This window comes from Podarcis cretensis (genome assembly GCF_951804945.1).
Source record: "Podarcis cretensis genome assembly, chromosome: 14".
Taxonomy (NCBI): domain Eukaryota; kingdom Metazoa; phylum Chordata; class Lepidosauria; order Squamata; family Lacertidae; genus Podarcis; species Podarcis cretensis.
The window spans coordinates 53,502,495-53,520,554 of NC_137183.1; the positions used below are offsets into that span (position 1 = coordinate 53,502,495).

General features: G+C 42.2%; 1 protein-coding gene across 8 annotated transcripts in view; it reads left to right on the top strand.

Moving 5' to 3' along the window:
* Window positions 1-18,060, top strand: part of SDK1 (sidekick cell adhesion molecule 1) — a 659,529-nt gene that overhangs the window by 394,413 nt on the left and 247,056 nt on the right. For all 8 annotated transcript variants that reach the window (XM_079953648.1, XM_079953647.1, XM_079953646.1 and 5 more), the window contains 2 exons: window positions 8,609-8,720; window positions 9,814-10,007. In XM_079953648.1, coding sequence (XP_079809774.1) covers window positions 8,609-8,720; window positions 9,814-10,007 — 306 coding nt within the window. The remainder of the gene's footprint in view (window positions 1-8,608; window positions 8,721-9,813; window positions 10,008-18,060) is intronic.

Genomic DNA, 18,060 nt, shown 5'->3' on the forward strand with positions numbered 1-18,060 from the left:
TATGAAAAGCTACCTGAGTGTTCTTTAGATAAAATGATGTGTGGCTATATATTTTTTTTTAGTTAAAAGCTCTGACGATGTGTCAGATGGTACATTTCGTTGCTAAAAGAAGCTCCTTGCTGTGCGTTGAGGGGAAGGTCAGGTCAGTGACAGAGTCTGAACTCCCAAATTGCTCTTTGAGTACAAAGAGTTGTCAGAAGGCTAGTTCACAGTGGAGAAGAGAAATCGCGCTTGCTTTTGAGCTCAGCAGCCTTGCTGGAACTGGAAGGCTATATAATAATAATAATGTACTAACTTGATTTCCACAACACTGCAATGTTTGAAATTGATTCTGGAATGTTCCTGAAACTAGAGGCTGGCTCCAGTGTGGACAGCCGCCCGCCCCCCCCCCCCAAGCGTGGGAGAGAAAATTGCTTTACTAAACGTGGAAGAGAAATGCTGCAAGCTGGATTTTGATTCATTTGTTGTTGCTGTTTAGTCGTGTCTGACTCCTCGTGGCCCCATGGACCAAAGCATGCCAGGCACTCCTGTCTTCTTGATTCATTTACACATATGCAGTTCCACTTATCCACTGTCTAGCATGGAGGCTGCAAAAAAGCAAGGAGAGGTAGACACTTGAGAGTAGCAAATCCTTTCCCCCCGAACCTTTTTCATTCCTAGAGCTGCCAGCATCTGCCAAGGTTCCTGTATTTTGAAAGTTGATGGGACACCTTCAGACAATCACTTAGCCAGCCAAGCCTTTCGTGGCACGCAGATGCTCCAGTGAGGAATGACCTCCTTGATTTTGTATCTCATTTAGCTATAAAGGTGCAGGATCCCAGCCAGGAGGGAAAAGGAGGATGAAAACAACCACTTTTCACCAGAAATTTAGGCTGGTTGAGAATGGCTGGTGGTCACCACCAACCTCTCGCTTGTCTTTTAAGGGTACCCCCTGTGTACGTCCACCTGAAGAAGCAGGTTGGCTATGGAGGAAAGGTGCCAATATGCACAACCTCTTGAGGAATTGTATTCAGTGCAGGAGTAATATGGCTGAGGGTTTTGCCATCTTACTGCTTCAGAGCACCCTGGAGCAGGGAAGGGAGTATTTAGGGGAAAGGGAAGTGTCACCTTCTCACTTTCAGACCACATACAACTATTTCTCAGAAGAACCCATGTCTCTGCTTACAATGAGCTAGCACAGATGTTATACAAGCTGTAACAGATGCTTTCTCCTGATGTAAATTAGAATCTGTGTGTAGGCCTATTTATTGATCCCCCCCCCTCCAGAATTCTGAAATGGCATGCATGAACCACTGGGGAAACCCTCTCTTCCTGGGAGATTCTCAAACTGCATCTTAGGAAGCTTCCCTAAATGTGATTAAAAGCACACAATGGAAACTTGTCAATGGGAGCTGCCAACTTTTGACTAGCCCTCTTTACCTGTGCATCATATCACAATTTGACATGCTGATTATTCTTTTCTAGGCACAAAGAAGAGAAGGTGATGGGAAAAGCTTGACCTGGTTATATTTTGCAAATTACTGTTCTGTTCTTTATGGTGGTTCCAGCACAAAACTGGGGTTCCATCAGAAGTTCAGTGGTGGATCCTGAATAACTCCCAAGTGAAGCAGGAGCAAATGTTGATTTAGCAAAAGCTAAGGCTTTGAAAGGGCCATGACTCAGCTTGACTGCTAGCTCCTTAGATGTTGGGAGAAGCCAATTCTGTTTAAAAGGGCTTTGTCTGTTTTAAGTGCTGGCTTCTACAGTGTTGGTGGGACTTGTCACTACTGTGATTTCTGAGTATCATAGCAATGCACACTCCCCAGGCTGGGGAGATGGCAAGATTGAAGCATTGGGGCTTCTGAGCGAAGGAACTCACCTGGGACTGGTGCTGAGAGTAATTCCTGCCTGCCCTCCATCTCAGACTATGAAGCTACTCTGCACTCCTTGGGGAGTCTGATCCCAGAGCCATGACATCAGGCCAGAAGGAGGGCCAGTTGGCCATTTCACTCTTGCCATAAGGCTCTTCAGATGTTGCCAAATTTCAATTCCCATTAGTCCAATATGTAAAGCTTCCATTTGCATGTAAAACCGCCCTGAGACCTGTGGTTATAGGGTGGTGTCAGGATGCTGTCAGCAGCTCCTGACTGTTTGCCCAGGAAAGTATAAAGACAAGGAAATGTTTCTTACTGTGCTTTTTTATGTCAGTCCTTACAGAGAGAGGCTATAGAACCCAGGCTTTTGGATAATGGCGTTGTCCTGAGTCATCACCTGTCTCTCCCACTTCCTCATTTGTCATTCTCATCATCTCCTCTACGGGTTCTGCTAAGTGCCCTCTCTGCCTTTGAGCTCTTTGCTCTCCTACTTTTAAAACTTGCTGGGTTCTAGGAGATGGAGGGTCTGGAATGTTTCCATCTGACTCTGAGCTGTGACCTCCCTCAAACCCCTGTTGTAAATCTATACTGTCTTCTTCTTCCTGCTTCCTGGAAGGGTCAGGATCAGGAGGCTGTCTCCACAATTCCTCTTCTTCCCTGACAGGTGGTATATAAATTCCATGCATGAATGAATGAATGAATGTAAATGGCATCGGCTTCATTTCCCATTATTCTCAGATAAGGCTAAAAATAACCCTCATCTGAACCCTGGAGAGCTTGCTGTCAGTCACTGTGGACACTAATGAGCTGGATGTAACAATGGTCTGACTCAGTATAAAGCAGCTTCCAACGTCAGGGATGATGGGAGTTGTAGTACAGCATCATCTGGAGGGTCATTCATTTCCCACCACTGCCTTAAGAGAAATGGAACACAAATTGTCTCTGTCTGCTTTGGAACCTGTAATGGTTCTAGGGGTTGCTCGTGCGTAAGTCGTCACCACACCTGGCTGAGTCACCTGGGTGAACCCTTTCTGTCAGGACAGCCACCCATCCGTGGCTTTCTCAGTCACTGGCAGAATCCATCAGTGGGCGTTTCTTGAACTTCTTCCAGCAAAGAAGTTCTTTGACGCCAAGTCTCCTCCTACTCTCCCTGCGCAGAAGTCTTCTGCGCAGGGAGGGTGTGGGCAGTGGAGGACCCGTGCTCTCCCCGCTGGTCTCCGGCGAGGAGTCATGGAGCCACCTCGCCGATTCCCCCATCTGCCCCCCTTCTCCACTGGTGCTATGCTGATTTCCTTCCCCTGCAGATGGGCTGCCTCTCTCCCTCCTGGGACGCTCTCCGGCATCCCTCTGGAGCCCTCCCTCCTCCTCTGGCTCCGATGGCAGTTCCCTGACAGAACCCTACTGAGGAATAGCTCAGTCAGTAGAGCATGAGTCTCCTGATCTCAGGGTTGTGCGTATGAGCCTCACATTGGACAAAAGAATCCTGCATTGCAGGGGGTTGAACTAGATGACCCTCATGGTCCTTTTCAACTCTACAATACTATGATTCTATGACTTTGTGGACAAGGCCACAAGCTTGGTGTTTCAGGATCTAATGAATTTTTCAGAACAACAAACTGGGCTTGGGTTTAGGTCTTCTGGTTTGTAGCAGCTGTTAGGTATCTTGCCCATGATTCTTTGCAAATAGCTCCGCTCTTCTGTTTCTTTCTTCTTCTGCTTCTAACTCATGAAAGATTTGATGTTGGACTCCCACAAGCGGATTGGGGATCACAATTAGAGAGAAGGGGCTATTGTGGGTACAAATGTGAGCAGTTGGTTGTGCAAAACTGCAAATGACCCTTTTCAGCTACAAGGAAACTGCTAATATGCTGCCTAATTATAAGACCCTTTCAGAAATGTGAAGTGTTACATATTGGTTACATGTTTGCTAATAATTATTTCTTCAATTGATGTTCTACGGGCCAATCACGAAGCATTTTGATGAGTTTAATATAATTGAACAAAGCAACATATTATACGCTATTTAGAAGCCTCAGCACATTAGTCCTCCATTAGATAAAAAGCCAGTATTATTCTACTGTTATGGCAAGATTCAAAAGAAATATATTAGGTCTTGATCAGCATCATCTTAACCCCACATGTTCAGAAGCCATTATCAGATTGCTAATTTTGCTAATAGGCTTCTTCCAGGACGTAGCATGAATGAAAATGAAATAAGTGCGAACACTATTCACCATTGTTCACTTTGCAATTAGTAAGAAGTTAGCAAATGAAGTCCAGCCTATATCTGCCTCATTGCAAGCACAATGAAGTCACCCCAGCTCCCTCGCTTATCTATTTGAAGCACAAAGGGACTCTCTTCCAGAGTGATCTGTTAGAGGTCACCACAATGTCCTCATTTGTTCTTTGGCTTCTTTTGAAGCAGATGAAGAGCAGGGCTGGTGGCATGGCAGGTGGAGGTGGGCATTATTGCCAAATTAGTACCTTGTCTATTGGCCTTTCAGCATATGGCTTTGTTCTAATCTCTCCCCTTGTCTGAAACTCAATGAGGCAATCCTTCCATATTTAAGTCCCATACATTAGAAACGAGGAGTTAGTAAAAGCTTCAGCCTTCAAAAGCAAAAAATAAATCATTCAAAATAACAGTAAGCACCTTTCCCCACAGAATATAATGGCAAGTAACACGAAGGCCTTGGGACAAAAATGTCCCCCCAACAAAATAAGGTAAAAATATAGATGCAACTGAAAGAAACAAGCAGCTCATAAAATGTTTTGTTTCACACTTAAAAACCCCCAAAACTTTACATCCCCAGTCTACCCCCTTGTGCAAATTAATTGAAACAAACAATGAATTTAGTAGTTTATTGTACAAAAATGCGAACTGTAGAGGAACTGATTTGGATTCCTTTCTCCTTCAAATCCATATTCAGTGAGTCACTCGTCTTGCGGTGATCCTTTTTGCTTTGTCAAAGCAAGTAAGCATCACCTCTAGGAGTTGTTTTCTTTTTACGACTACACTTTCCTTTACATTTAGGAGAAACCGATCCGGTTTCCTGCTTCAACTTGATGACACGGCTGGCAGTTGCAAAACTCACACCAACCGCTGAAGCAATCTCTTGATACTTCTTAGCTGTGTGTTCGTGCAGAGTTACGATCTTTGTATGTTTCCTAGGTGTCGCATCCATCTTGAATGGCGGTCGAATCACATATGGTCAGGTTTCTAAAAGCTGAAATACTGTATCTGCTGATGTAATGATTGCATCATATACTACGGCGGCCAGACAGGATTCTAAAATCTGATGCAATACAGCAGCTGCTGATGTAATGATTGCATCAGCCAACATAAAAAATGATCAAACTGACTTTCTGTGTTTGTTTTGAGTACAGGATTATGATTAAGATAGAAAACATGCTTTGTTTCAATTAATTTGCACAAGGGTGTATGCATATTTAAGTGGAAGCAAAGTTATTTATTTATTAATTTCCAGATTTCTGTACCACTGCATCATCAAGTAAGTTTGCTGCCAAGTGAATGTACATAGAATTACGGCCATATTTAAACAAAATAGTATTGTTGTCATTTCCCTTCTGTCCTTGATACTGCTTTCTAACGTTCGCAGGATTGATTTCTGTTAGAGGCAGTTGATCTCAGCCAATCAGGTATCACATAAAGAACACAGTGATATTATGTTCCAGATCAGATTTGGCTGATGATCTCATTGGGGGCAAATCAACCAATTGAGCTTGAGTGCTTCCTGGGTTGGTTACAGGGGTCACTGACTGCTCTCTCCCTCTATTTTTACATGATCTCTGAAAGACTGCCCAAAGGGCAATATTGTTGACCTTGTGGTAAAGGTTTTGAGAATTGCAAACACCCCACATATCAGGAACTGGCCCAAGCAGTTTGTCCTCTTCTTCCTCTCATTACTGTTGGTCATTTTCCTAGACTGAAGTAGCCAGTGTGCCGCCTACTTGACTACAACTCCCACCATCTGATTATTAGCCATGATTACTGACACTGATAGGATTTGGAGAGCAACAACATCTGGAGTGCCTTAGACAAACATGGCAAGCATGATTACAGGGCATACCCCATTCTTCATGAGGGTCAGGTTTTATGGCTATGCCTTTGAACAGATCCTTTCTTGAACAGTGACATGCTAGTATTCTTTGATTAAAATCCAAAGAATCCTATAAACCCAAGCTCTGGGGTGAGGGGTTCACACATGCCCAGAGTCTGGGGCAGGGGGTGGACTTGAGTTTGTTGAACATTAAGCCCTCTCACATGAAAATCTAATGTTTAAGCTGTGGGGAGTTTGAAAAGCAGTTTGATAAATAATTTGTGTGTGTGTGTGTCTGTTATAACAAACAAATAAACATACCCCACTAGTTGTACCTAGGGATTGATGAACGTACTCTATGGAAAACTTAATTGTTTTGCTATTTATTGAAATCCACTGTATAATCTTGACTTAACACTGGTCATTTTCCGAAGATCCCTGCACATGTGCATTAAAGAAGTGCAACTTCAGACCTTGTTATGTCTTCTGCCACCATGGTGCATGTTGCAATGTCATGATTGGTTGGTTTCACATGCACCTGTGAGTACATCCTGCAACCGTTCTGGGATGGAGTCGAAAGGGACAACTGCATTGAGCTAGGTGTGGCAAAGTGACAGGTCACAGCAATCAATATCTGGCCTCACCCAAGGTTGCAGCGATCGAGGCTGAATGAGCATGGGCAGACATGACAAACTAACTTGTCATCAGTATCAGGATTTTACTGTGATCCTAGTTTTGAGGATAAGGCACAAAAGGTCAGGCTCAAACAGCTGTTTGGGTAGAACCAGTGGTGGTGTTGAAAGTCACAATTGATCAGATTGGTAGTCATATTTGATAGGTTAAAAAACAAAGACTTCAATGCCATTTATGAATGTGCACAATCAATTTTTTGGGGGTTGGGGGCAGTTCTTCTCTATTGCTAGTCACATTTTAAACCTTTGTACTACTGAACATCTGAAGAAAAGAACGGAAGAAAATATGCCACAAATATTTTTCATCCTCTGCAGTTTCATGATAGATTTTTCTGCAAGTGACTGAAGGATCTGGAAACTTCCAGTTGCCATTTCCTAATTGCATCATCTTGCAAATGCAGATTTTATAACTGCTAAGCTGCCTTAATGTATAGTGTTTGATGAGCCAGTTTGGATTTTCATTGGTTTAGATGTAGTTTAATTTCCTTTTCCCCTGCAACTCTTTTATTGCAATCCTTATTTTTAGCAATCTTTTATTATACTCTTTTTCATGTAGTGAAAACAATGCAGTGTTTCCCCCAAATGAATAGCTTGAAGCAAAGCAATAACATATTGGTATTTTAATTCACTTATTAAATACATGCATTGAAATTTTTTAAAAGAAACAAGCCTAAGACAGCAGCTTTCCCTCTCCCCTTGCCATCCCCCCCCCCCAGCATGCCGAGTTGCATAAGCTAAATTATTTACAGTTTGTAGACTCACAAAAGAGAAGCAGATTTGGGTTATTTACTTTTCTGATAAGAAAAGAGGATTGAAGTTGCTGTGATATGCTGCTTTGTTAATTTCGTATTTGCTCCCTAGTGTATAAAAATGTTTTAAAAGAATTCACTCAAGTACTTGCAGGCTCTTTTGAAACTGCATGGAAGTAGTAAGATTAAACAAAACATGAAAAGATCTTAAAAATATAAGTCAGCAAATGTTTGATAAAAATAAAAGTGCTTGGTAGCAGGAAAAACCTCTTTGGAGCTCTGTTTATTTCTTCTCCAAGAAAGGGGCCTCCTCCATGTTGCTTGGGAGCAGCCCTGAGGCTCTCTTGGCTTCCAGTGATATGAAGCTTCAAGTACTAAAATAAAAGGGGTTTGCAAAGTATAAGGAAAGCAGTTTGTTTGTTTTTTAATGACCAAAGAGGCGTTTGCTAATGAAAGGATGGAGATCTACTGCAGAGCAAAAGTGAATTTTTTTTTTTTTTTGCTGTTTATGAAGAATTTCATCAATGAAAGTAGACATACTTATGTGTGCTTGTAATTGGTCTTTCTTTGTTGCGGAAACACAAAATGCCAACCACCCCCATAATCACTTTTTCCAGAGAATAAACATCACTGAGGGTGTCCAAGTTGCAACTATTCTAGAATAAGTACCAAACGATCCATGGGAATGAGAAGCTCTTTTTCATTTATTTAAGCAGACTGACATTGAAGTTTATTATCATGTGTCCAAATACAATGCAGGACAGGCTGTTGCGAACATAGGAATACAATATATAGTTGCAGCAAGTGGAGAAGAGCCATCTGCGAGACCAAAAGCATCTTGGGTTGGGATGCAGTGATCCCAAGTATGAGAACAGAGGGGTTCCCCATCATGCCCTGGTCCAGTCGCATAATACAGTAAAAATGGCAGTGCCTCTTCATTATTTTTATACACTAGGAAAATATGTGCTTGAGTCAAGATGAATCTATCTTTGCTTAGGGCATTAACTGTTAAGAGGCACAGAGGAGGCAATGAAACTGGATTATAATAACTCATACTGCATGTGTAGTGTAATTAAAGTTACTGTACTAATAACATTTTTAAAAGGCTGTCCCCGTACATCTTCCAAAAACGGACAGATTTTTCAGGGGCAACAACTTGGCTGACCTGGGTAAATACTGACTCTAGTCATGTATGTTTCTCCTGAACCAGACATACCAAATGTTTATGGCTTTTTTGGTTTCCTCCTTTGTAGGTCCCGACATCTTGTCCTCCACTGCAGCTCCTGTCATCGTAATTCCTCCACGCAATACCAGTGTGGTCGCTGGGAGTAATGAAGCCATCCTGGAATGTGTGGCCAATGGCAGGTAATGTAACAGCCAGGACAGAATGAGAACTCATTTTAAGGAACATGTCGACCCTGAAATAGGAGAGAAGACATCTGTTTAATTCAAAGTGGTAATACGCAGAATTGGTTTCCCCCCCAAGAAGTGTGGAATCTAAACCTAGTGAGTTGAATTGTATTCCTAGTTGCCGCTTCCCTGTGAATTCAGAGGCATTCTTGATCATAATTAGTGCCATCTTCAAAATTGAGTTATAATGAAACTCCCTTCCATACAGCTGAGTCCCGAGAGTAGTGTTTATTTTCACAGTGATGTGCATTATTCCCTGAACTGCAGAAAGCAATAGGCAAGTTAAAATAATAATAATTTTGTCAGTATTATTTATACAGAAGATTAAAGTTGTGCAACTCGTCTTGGTGGACAGGTGTCTACAATGTTAGACATCCTTGCAATTAATCACAGCACTGATAAATATGTTAATTTATATGCTATCCTTATTCATTAAAGATACTACTTATCCCCTTCATCCCAAGGAAGTCTTTGGATATGGAAAGGGAAGCCACAATAGCTGTTCTGCTCTTCAAGTACCTCAATAATGTTAAATGAGTACTGGGGATTTGATGCTTTCTTACCAGTGAATTGAATTTTTTACAATGTGTACAAGGGTGGCAGAAGATCCCTCGCGAGAGATAAAGATCCGAAATGTCCCAAGAGCCAATTGATTGCTTCTTCCTGCAAAAGCGGAGGCATTCTTGATAATAGTTAGAGCCACCTCCAAAATTGAGCTATAATGAAAGTGCCTCCCATACAGCTGTGTCCCTTGAGTGGTGTTTATTTTTAGCATCCTTTGCTTAGGCAAAGCAAATCATTAGCACTTAAAAGTTCCATTGCTGTAACAATTAGCCATGCTTGTTTGATGGCACTCGAGCTGCCCTTCCCCTCCTCTGATGCATGCTTCTGCCTACGACCTCGGAGCGGCGTCTAGATTTATTTCTAAGTGTCCCTTGCTCAATGTGCCTGCAATCCTGGAAGAGTTAGGTGAGTCATATGTTCAGTGTGTTATTACTGCAGATAACATAATTCACAGTAATAATTGGTGTGACTTTTACCCTCACAGGCCTACTGAAAAATTAAGCGTAGCCTGGAAGAGGAACGGGATCAAAATAACCAGTGGAGTTAGCAGTTTTGGGAGACGTCTTGCTATTGCCAACCCAACCTCTGCTGACATTGGAATGTACGTCTGCGAGGCACACTTGAGAGGCAGCGCTGCCGCTGAGCCAGAGAGAGCAAAGGCTTTTCTGTCTATCCTAGGTAATGCTCCTTTTTCATAACACAAGCCTTGAACTGAAGTACAATAGGAAATAGAAATGGTTATTTTAATATTTCACCGACCTTACAGCTGAACTTCTCCTTGGCGAATGGAACAAAAGGGGTGAAGTAGGGTTATCTTCAAAATTAATTCTTCATTGTGAATACAAATTCATCAAGGATATTCTTTCCCTTAACAGCAATGTTATATGGAAAACACTGTGAATCTTAAATTGTGATCATGAAACTGGAAGAAACATAGTATATTAAATAGTTATCAGGCAGCTTACATGTCTTGGTTTCCAGCTGGATGAAGCCCTGTCTAATTGCCAGCTTATTCCTGGCAGACCACTTAAGAAAGTTGCTCTGTATTACTTTCTACTTGTGAACGCTTATAGAGAAATTTGAGGTTCTGGAGAGGAAATGGTCGTGGTCATAAAGTATCCCCAAGCTACCTTGTAGTCTAGCCACAAGGCCCTGAATTTAACTGGCCATTTCTTAATCCTTCAGGCCTCTATGTGACCTCAATGCTTAAACAGCACCTCCTTCTGAAGCTCTTACTTTTAACTGCATGCTGGCTGTTGAAAGAAGAAACTTCCTTGCCCTCCAGGCATTATTACAAGGGAGAAACACATTTCACGCACTTGCCTCTAAGTCCCCACCCCCCCAGTCCCACCCCCACTACTTCCCCAGAATGCCCACTTTTAGGGACTTATATAAGATATGTGGGACCTGCATAAGATCCACTGGTCTCAGATCAGCTGGACGTGTGTGTGTATTCTCTGAGCATTCATCCATGTGATCTACCACCTGCACCCTAAAGAAGTTTGGTCCAAGATTTGCTGTTTGGCCATGGTGTCTGCTGTATTGAGAGACCACCTACAAGGATTTTGGTCATATCTACCAGCTAGTTGGCCGCTGAAACTGAATGTGTCAGCAAACAGAGCAGACCTGGCACACATTTCTAATTTGTGCTTCCCAACCTGTAAGGTTGCTCAGTTGACAGCTCTTGTGGGTCAGCTGAGAAAGGAGGTGTTGCACAGTCTCTAATGGCAGAGTATTGCCCTTTTTATACAACTGGGAATTTTAATCAGCTTGTACTTTTGAACTCTGACAATAATTTGTTGTTTTGTTTTTTTAAAATAATATTTATTACGTTTAAAGCTTACAAAAAAGAAAGAAAAGAAAAAAGACAGAAGAAAGTTTAATGTGTTTAGTTTAATGTGTTAAGGTTGTGTTTTGTATTGTTAATAATTTGTGGTTTTATTGACCATTCTTCTTAAGGTTGCCACAGTAGTTTTATTTTGTTGTTTTAATATTTATAAATTGCTTTGAATGAATGAATGAACAAAGGTAACAATCCTATAGCAAGATCCATGAGAATTAGCTGGGTTAGGATCCAGCAGAACTCCACTTAAACCAGGAAGTTTGCGGTGCAGCTGGACTATACCAGCATAAATCCCCATCCCTGACTCAGTTGGAGATATACCATCTTCTCCATCCCAGCTCAGCTGGGAGCAAGTGGATCATGGTAGGACCAGAGAGGATGAGACTTAGCCTGGATCCTAAGCCTGTTCAGCTCAGTCCTGTGACCTGGCAACCTGGTATAAGTTAATCTGGCAAGAAAGGTGGTGTAACTCACAGTGTTTTAAAGGCTTATTTTCCCTCTGTCAGGCTTAGGCCAGCTCAGCCAGCCGTGGGCAGAATGGGTCTGGCATACTTTGCTCCATCTTAACTTGATTTAGCACCAGTATAGGATTGAGCCATTAGGATGGTTGAGGCAGTGGCGTAGCATGGGTTGTCAGCACCCGGGGCAAGGCAAGTAATTTGTGCCCCCTAACCCGTGGATTTGCGCCCCCTAACCCATGGATTTGCGCCCCCTAACCCTAACCCCCAGATGTTGCGCCCGGTGTGGCTGGCCCCCCCTGCACCCCCCCACACTACGCCACTGGGTTGAGGGAGACATGGGAAAAGAAGGAATGGCTCTCAGAGTGTGCAAGCCACCTCTGCTGCCTCTGAGCAGCTCTGCTGTCAGTCAGTGCCCTTCCCAGCTTCCTTCTTGACACATGATGTGCACCCTCAATGTAAATGTAGTGAATTCATACTTTGTTTTATGTATTTGTTCTAAATGTAGCAGATGGCTTTTATTAACTTCAGGCACTTTGGAGCATTTTATGCAAGTCAAGAAGTGCTTCTCATTTTTCCCCTTTGCAAAGTTGTGTTACGCTTCTATTCCTTGTCCTCTTTTTATTTTAGAATGCATTGTGTGAACTTTGATTCTAAGGTTCTTCTTTTGTTTTATTCCTGCAGATTATTATCTCCCAGCTTCTTTTCCTTTTTTAAAAGACCAAAAGCCCATTTCAATTATTTATGATTCTGATTTAAGCCCTTTTTTTATCCCCACCATTTTATTGTGACTAATTTAATTTTGCTGCTGTCCTGTCAGATCCTGCTTCCTGCACCATTTCAACCCCTGATTCTCCAAGTGAAGATGGTGCTTAAGTAGCTAGAACAGAAAAACCAAACACTAGGGAAAAGATTTTGAGTGTTGCAATGACAACTTTGATTAGAGTTGTCTGCATACTCTTATTTGGGATGTTTTATTTATTTCTCATATCAGTTTTTATAGGGGCACTGGTGAATGAAGTCATGAAAAGAGCTTGCAGTATGAAGAAGCAGATGAAAAGAAATCAGTAACAAATTGGTTATCAGTTAATTTTATTGCACTTTTCATGCGGCAAGCCACTCTCCTTTGGTTTGTTTACTCCCAGTGTCAGCTGCATTGGGGGATTTATGTATTTGTGGAACATTAGGAGGGGTGTCTAACAGGAAGCTAAAACAACCAAGTAGTGGAATAATTCATGAAAAAAGCTGGCGTTCCAAAATGGAAGAGTGCCATCTCTTAATTAGTCAGGGCACAGCACCAAGGGGAAGGTGCAGGCGAGAATCAAATATGATAAAGAGCTCCTATAAAAGGGATCATTCTCTCTGAGCTTTCTTGAAGGTGTTTCTTCTGAAGCCTACATTATTAAATTCTGTTTTAGCAGCACTTAAGGACTCTATTATGCTTGTCCATTTCTGCACATAAAATATTTGTAGGGTACACAAGTAGATAACACCATGCATGTCTTGGCATAAAGAAAACAAAAGGTTTCCTGAGCCTGCTTAGACATTGTGCTAGACAAGCACTCCAGAACTGACCGGAAAGTTCATTTGGAGCAGAAATTCTGTCTACCAGGCTTCACAAAATGGGACTCTGGAGAGGGAGAATTGGCTTCTGGAGTGATAAAAATCTGAACAGGGATAAGAAATTGGAATGAAATGTAGTGTTTTCCAGAGAGGCACTTAATGAAGATATTTTTGTTTTGTGGTTTAAGTAGGTTAAACACAAATGGATCGTACATTAACAAGAGCAATGGGAATATGAAATATTTCATTCAGGAATCTGTAAAGCAGACGTGGGGAACATTTCCCCCAACAGATTTTGCCTATAACTATAATTCCCACAGCTGTGGCAAGCTTAGCCAATGGCTAGCATCCCTCTGCCCCTTGATATAGAGTGATCCTATAGCGCATTGAAGGCCAAGTGCTGGTAGCCTTTTGAATTGAAGTTTTAAAACAGACAAAGACAAAATACAGATGAATGTGATGTTACAGGGAAGGGGCAATGTGGAATTTGGAAAAGGAAATAATAGTTCTAGAAATATAACGTAAAAACTGAGTAGGCAAGTTTTAGATCAAATAAACAGAACAGGTTGGATATAATTTTGGTTTCTAATATATTATGAATAAATAGGACAGGTTGGATATGATTCTGCTGGTTATGTATTACCAAGATAGGTTGTGATATCCTCATTCCTAGGCTTTTCATAAGCAAGCAAGCAAAAGGGCAAAACATAAAGTGGGATGATTCAGCCATACTGTAATTGTGGGCAGCGAAACGAGGCGGACACTATATTGAGATTAAATAAGCCAAAGCTTTTTTTATTTATTAAACTTTTAAAACTTTCAGCAATATAAAAACTTAGCACCAGTGAATGTGGAGAACTGATGGACACCTGTTTCCATGCCCTGGGGAACAGACTTGGCTTTCTGGCCACAGCTGCCTCAGGTGCTCATAGGTCAATCCTGTGCCAGACCCTCTTGGCAAGCCTGCCCTGCCCTCTGTAGGAATCTACTTCAGCTGCCCAGACACTGCTATTGGATGCCACCATTGCCCTTCCTGTAGGAGTTCTGCAACCGTCTCTGTGTACCCTACATTCACATTTTAGGGTCTCTGCCCACTGCCCCTCTCTCTCTAAAGAACTTGTCCTCTGGCATAGGTCAACCTGCAAAGCTGAGACAATTGTTGTTGTTTAGTCGTTTAGCCGTGTCCGACTCTTCGTGACCCCATGGACCAGAGCATGCCAGGCACTTCTGTCTTCCACTGCCTCCCGCAGTTTGGTCAGACTCATGTTTGTAGCTTCGAGAACACTGTCCAACCATCTTGTCCTCTGTCGTCCCCTTCTCCTTGTGCCCTCCATCTTTCCCAACATCAGGGTCTTTTCCAGGGAGTCTTCTCTTCTCATGAGGTGGCCAAAGTCTTGGAGCCTCAGCTTCACGATCTGTCCTTCCAGTGAGCACCCAGGGCTGATTTCCTTCAGAATGGATAGGTTTGTTCTTCTTGCAGTCCATGGGACTCTCAAGAGTCTCCTCCAGCACCATAATTCAAAAGCATCAATTCTTCAGTGATCAGCCTTCTTTATGGTCCAGCTCTCACTTCCATACATCACTACTGGGAAAACCATAGCTTTTACTATACGGACCTTTGTTGGCAAGGTGATGTCTCTACTTTTTAAGATGCTGTCTTGAGACAATTAGAAATCATTAAATCAATCAGTCAAATCATTCTACCAGTTGACCCAGAATGCAGCATCCTAGGGAAAGTGGAAAATGTGCCAATCCAATGCTAATCAGGTTAGGTGTGTGTGTGTGTGTGTGCGTGTGCGTGTGCGTGTGTGTGTGTGTGTGTCTGTGTGTGTGTGTGTGTGTGTGTGTATGTGAATCATTGCTCTTCCTCCAAGGGGAGGAGGGTGGGTGGGTTGTGCTACTTGAACAAGTGAAGTTGGGAAAGAGGTACATATACTATATTTCCTGCTCTCATTGCTCACAGTCTTGTGGTGGCTGGTCATGCTGAATTGTTGCAAGACATCATCTGAGCTCTCACACATGCTTCTTAGTAGCCCAGAAGGTTGTCACTCAGCACCACAAACTGCCACTGGAAGCAAAAAGGCCTCATTCTGATGTAAAGGACAGATGATATGCCCTTCAGCCCAGTATACCTGAAGGAGCGTCTCCACCCCCATCGTTCTGCCTGGACGCTGAGGTCCAATGCCGAGGGCCTTCTGGTGGTTCACTCATTGCAAGAAGCAAAGCTACAGAGAACCAGGCAGAGGGCCTTCTTGGTAGTGGCACCCACCCTGTGGAACGCCCTCCCTTCAGATGTCAAAGAGATAAACAACTACCTGACATTTAGAAGACATCTGAAGGCAGCCCTGTTCAGGGAAGTTTTTAATGTGTGACATTTTAATGTATTTTTAATCTTTGTTGGAAGCCTCTCAGATGGGCGGGGTATAAATGATTAATAATAATAATAATAATAATAATAATAATATAGTAGTATAGACAGGAGTGCCTGGCGTGCTCTGGTCCATGGGATCACGAAGAGTCGGACACGACTAAACGACTAAACAACAACAAATATTATGAGTAGGTCCTGTGTACCGCAGAGCAGTGCAAAATAGAAATGTGATGCGGCTAAACCCATAACAAATTAAAATTGGCTCCAGTTTTAAATTTGCTGGACTATATTTCAGATGGAGAATACTGGCTGTTCCTGTGCAATCATATAAACCAGCATGACTGGAGAAGGCACTGATGCCATTGTTTGCCACCATAGTGGTCGATCAAGATCCACTTCTGTCATGTAAACTCCTAACCTGGATTTTGCAATGCAGACAGTGCTCATATGCTAAATGCCCTTGACTTGAGGGGCCTTAAATCGCACCCCTTTCATTTCAATAGAAAACTAAGGTCCCACTCCGTCACATGAATGCATTTCAATGCCCTGGTATTCTATCAGTCAGAAATTCCTGCAAAATGCTTCCAATCTGAATATTTAGTGAGTTGCATCCATGATGCATCAAGAAATAAAATGATCCCCCTCATGCTGCTAACACATAGCACAATTTCCCAACTAGTGTGGAAAAGCTTTCTTTGATTTCTTCATACAGTTCTAGCAAAGATAAACTAAGGTGGTTCCAAACTCTGCTTTTATTAGCTGCAGTTGTTATAAATTTTTTAGCACAGCAGCAGTTTTGGGGAAGATTTGCTGCAGATTAGATAAGAACATATTTGTTCTGCTACTAGTCATCCAAAGATTAAGTATTGCCATTGCCCTCATTTGGAAATGGGACTAATACTTTAAAAAACAACAACAAAAAACTACCAATGTTTTCCTTGTGTTCTTGGAGGTCCTTTAATATAACAGCTCCAAATAGTTATTTTTATACTGCCGTTTCAGTAAGAGTTTATGAAATCTTGCCACTACATAAAATGAACAATTGTGCTTTAAAGCAGAAGCTGTGGCTGAAAATAAAACTGGACAAAGGGGAAAAGAAAAAAAGCAATGATACAAAGATGTCAGGATAGTCAGGTGGGACAAAGCAGTGTGAGGCCACAATGCCTCGTTGCCGTTGACCCCTTGGACGTTGACAAGGTGGAGCAGAGGCAAAAGGCACAGTGAGAAGACTCCAATCCTCTCTCTATACAAAGCCCTCAAACATTCCATTCTTATTAAAGGATGCCTGACCTCTCTTCATACTTAATAACATTTTATCAATGTACTCCTTTAACCTAGCAAGGCAGGCTGCAATCCTAGCCCAGGTCAATGTATGTTCCATAGGACTTACTTCTGTGCTGTTGGTTGGAATTTGTATCCAGAACAAAAGGCTAGAGGGCAGAAACAAGAAAGCAAGACAAGACAAGGAGAGAGAGAATAGGTAATGCAAGGAATGCAGTCCAATCAAAGATTTGACCCACAATAGGCTATTTCTGCCTTTGGACCTTGGCTTCAAGTTTGTTTTCTCCAGCAGGTCTGCTGAAGCAGTTGAGTTGTGGGCTGTCTTTAAATTTGGAGTTGATGACACCAGGCTTCTGAGATCTGAGAGAGGTCTTTGACATTTTCTCTGCAGCAGAAAGATGCTGTCCTGTGACAGTTGCCAATTCACAGTGAGGAATGAATCAACCCTCCTCCCCAGGAGTCATTGTGGGCTGCTGCTGCTGCTGCTGGTGGTGAAGTGTCTTAGCTCCAGGTGCTTGCTCTGTGGTGACTAGGATTCATGTTTCGTAGCTCGGGGAAAGTGTGTGTTTGTGTGTGTATAATATCTCCCTTTGGGAACAAATTGTGTCATAAGGTGGAAGCAAAGGAGCAGCCGTATGCATGCTTTGATGGAGTCTGTGTTAGATCTAAGCAAGATCTAACACAGGCAGCATTTACATTAAGGCAAACAGGATAATGTGTGTGCGTGCGCAAATATAAAGGATCATAGATCAACACATTTGCTGGATGCAGGTATTGGCTGCAGTTTTGGAGTGAGCAAATCTGGTTTATATATAGAAAGGTGCATTTTGAGGGACAGAGAAATGTAATGAATGGCAGCTGTTCCCTTTTACAAATTATTTGCCAATAAATGAACTTGCAGTAGATGAGTCTGAGTGCAGGTTTCCTCATTAGCTGTGCAGGAACACCATTTTGTCACAAAATCTGTACAATGGTTTCCTATCTCTGTGCACATTGCTTGATTGTGAAATGTGTTTGGGATGTTTTCTGGAAGCTGAGTGAAAATGGATACCAATCAAATTATTCAAGAAATTATTTATGTCCAACCCATTTTATTTTCACCTGCCTCAATCCTATCAAAATTATTTGCCTACTATGTATGGGATGTTAAAGAAAATCTTTGGCAGCTCCCCATAAGTTTCAACAGATGCTGCTCCCTATACATATTAAGCTTCT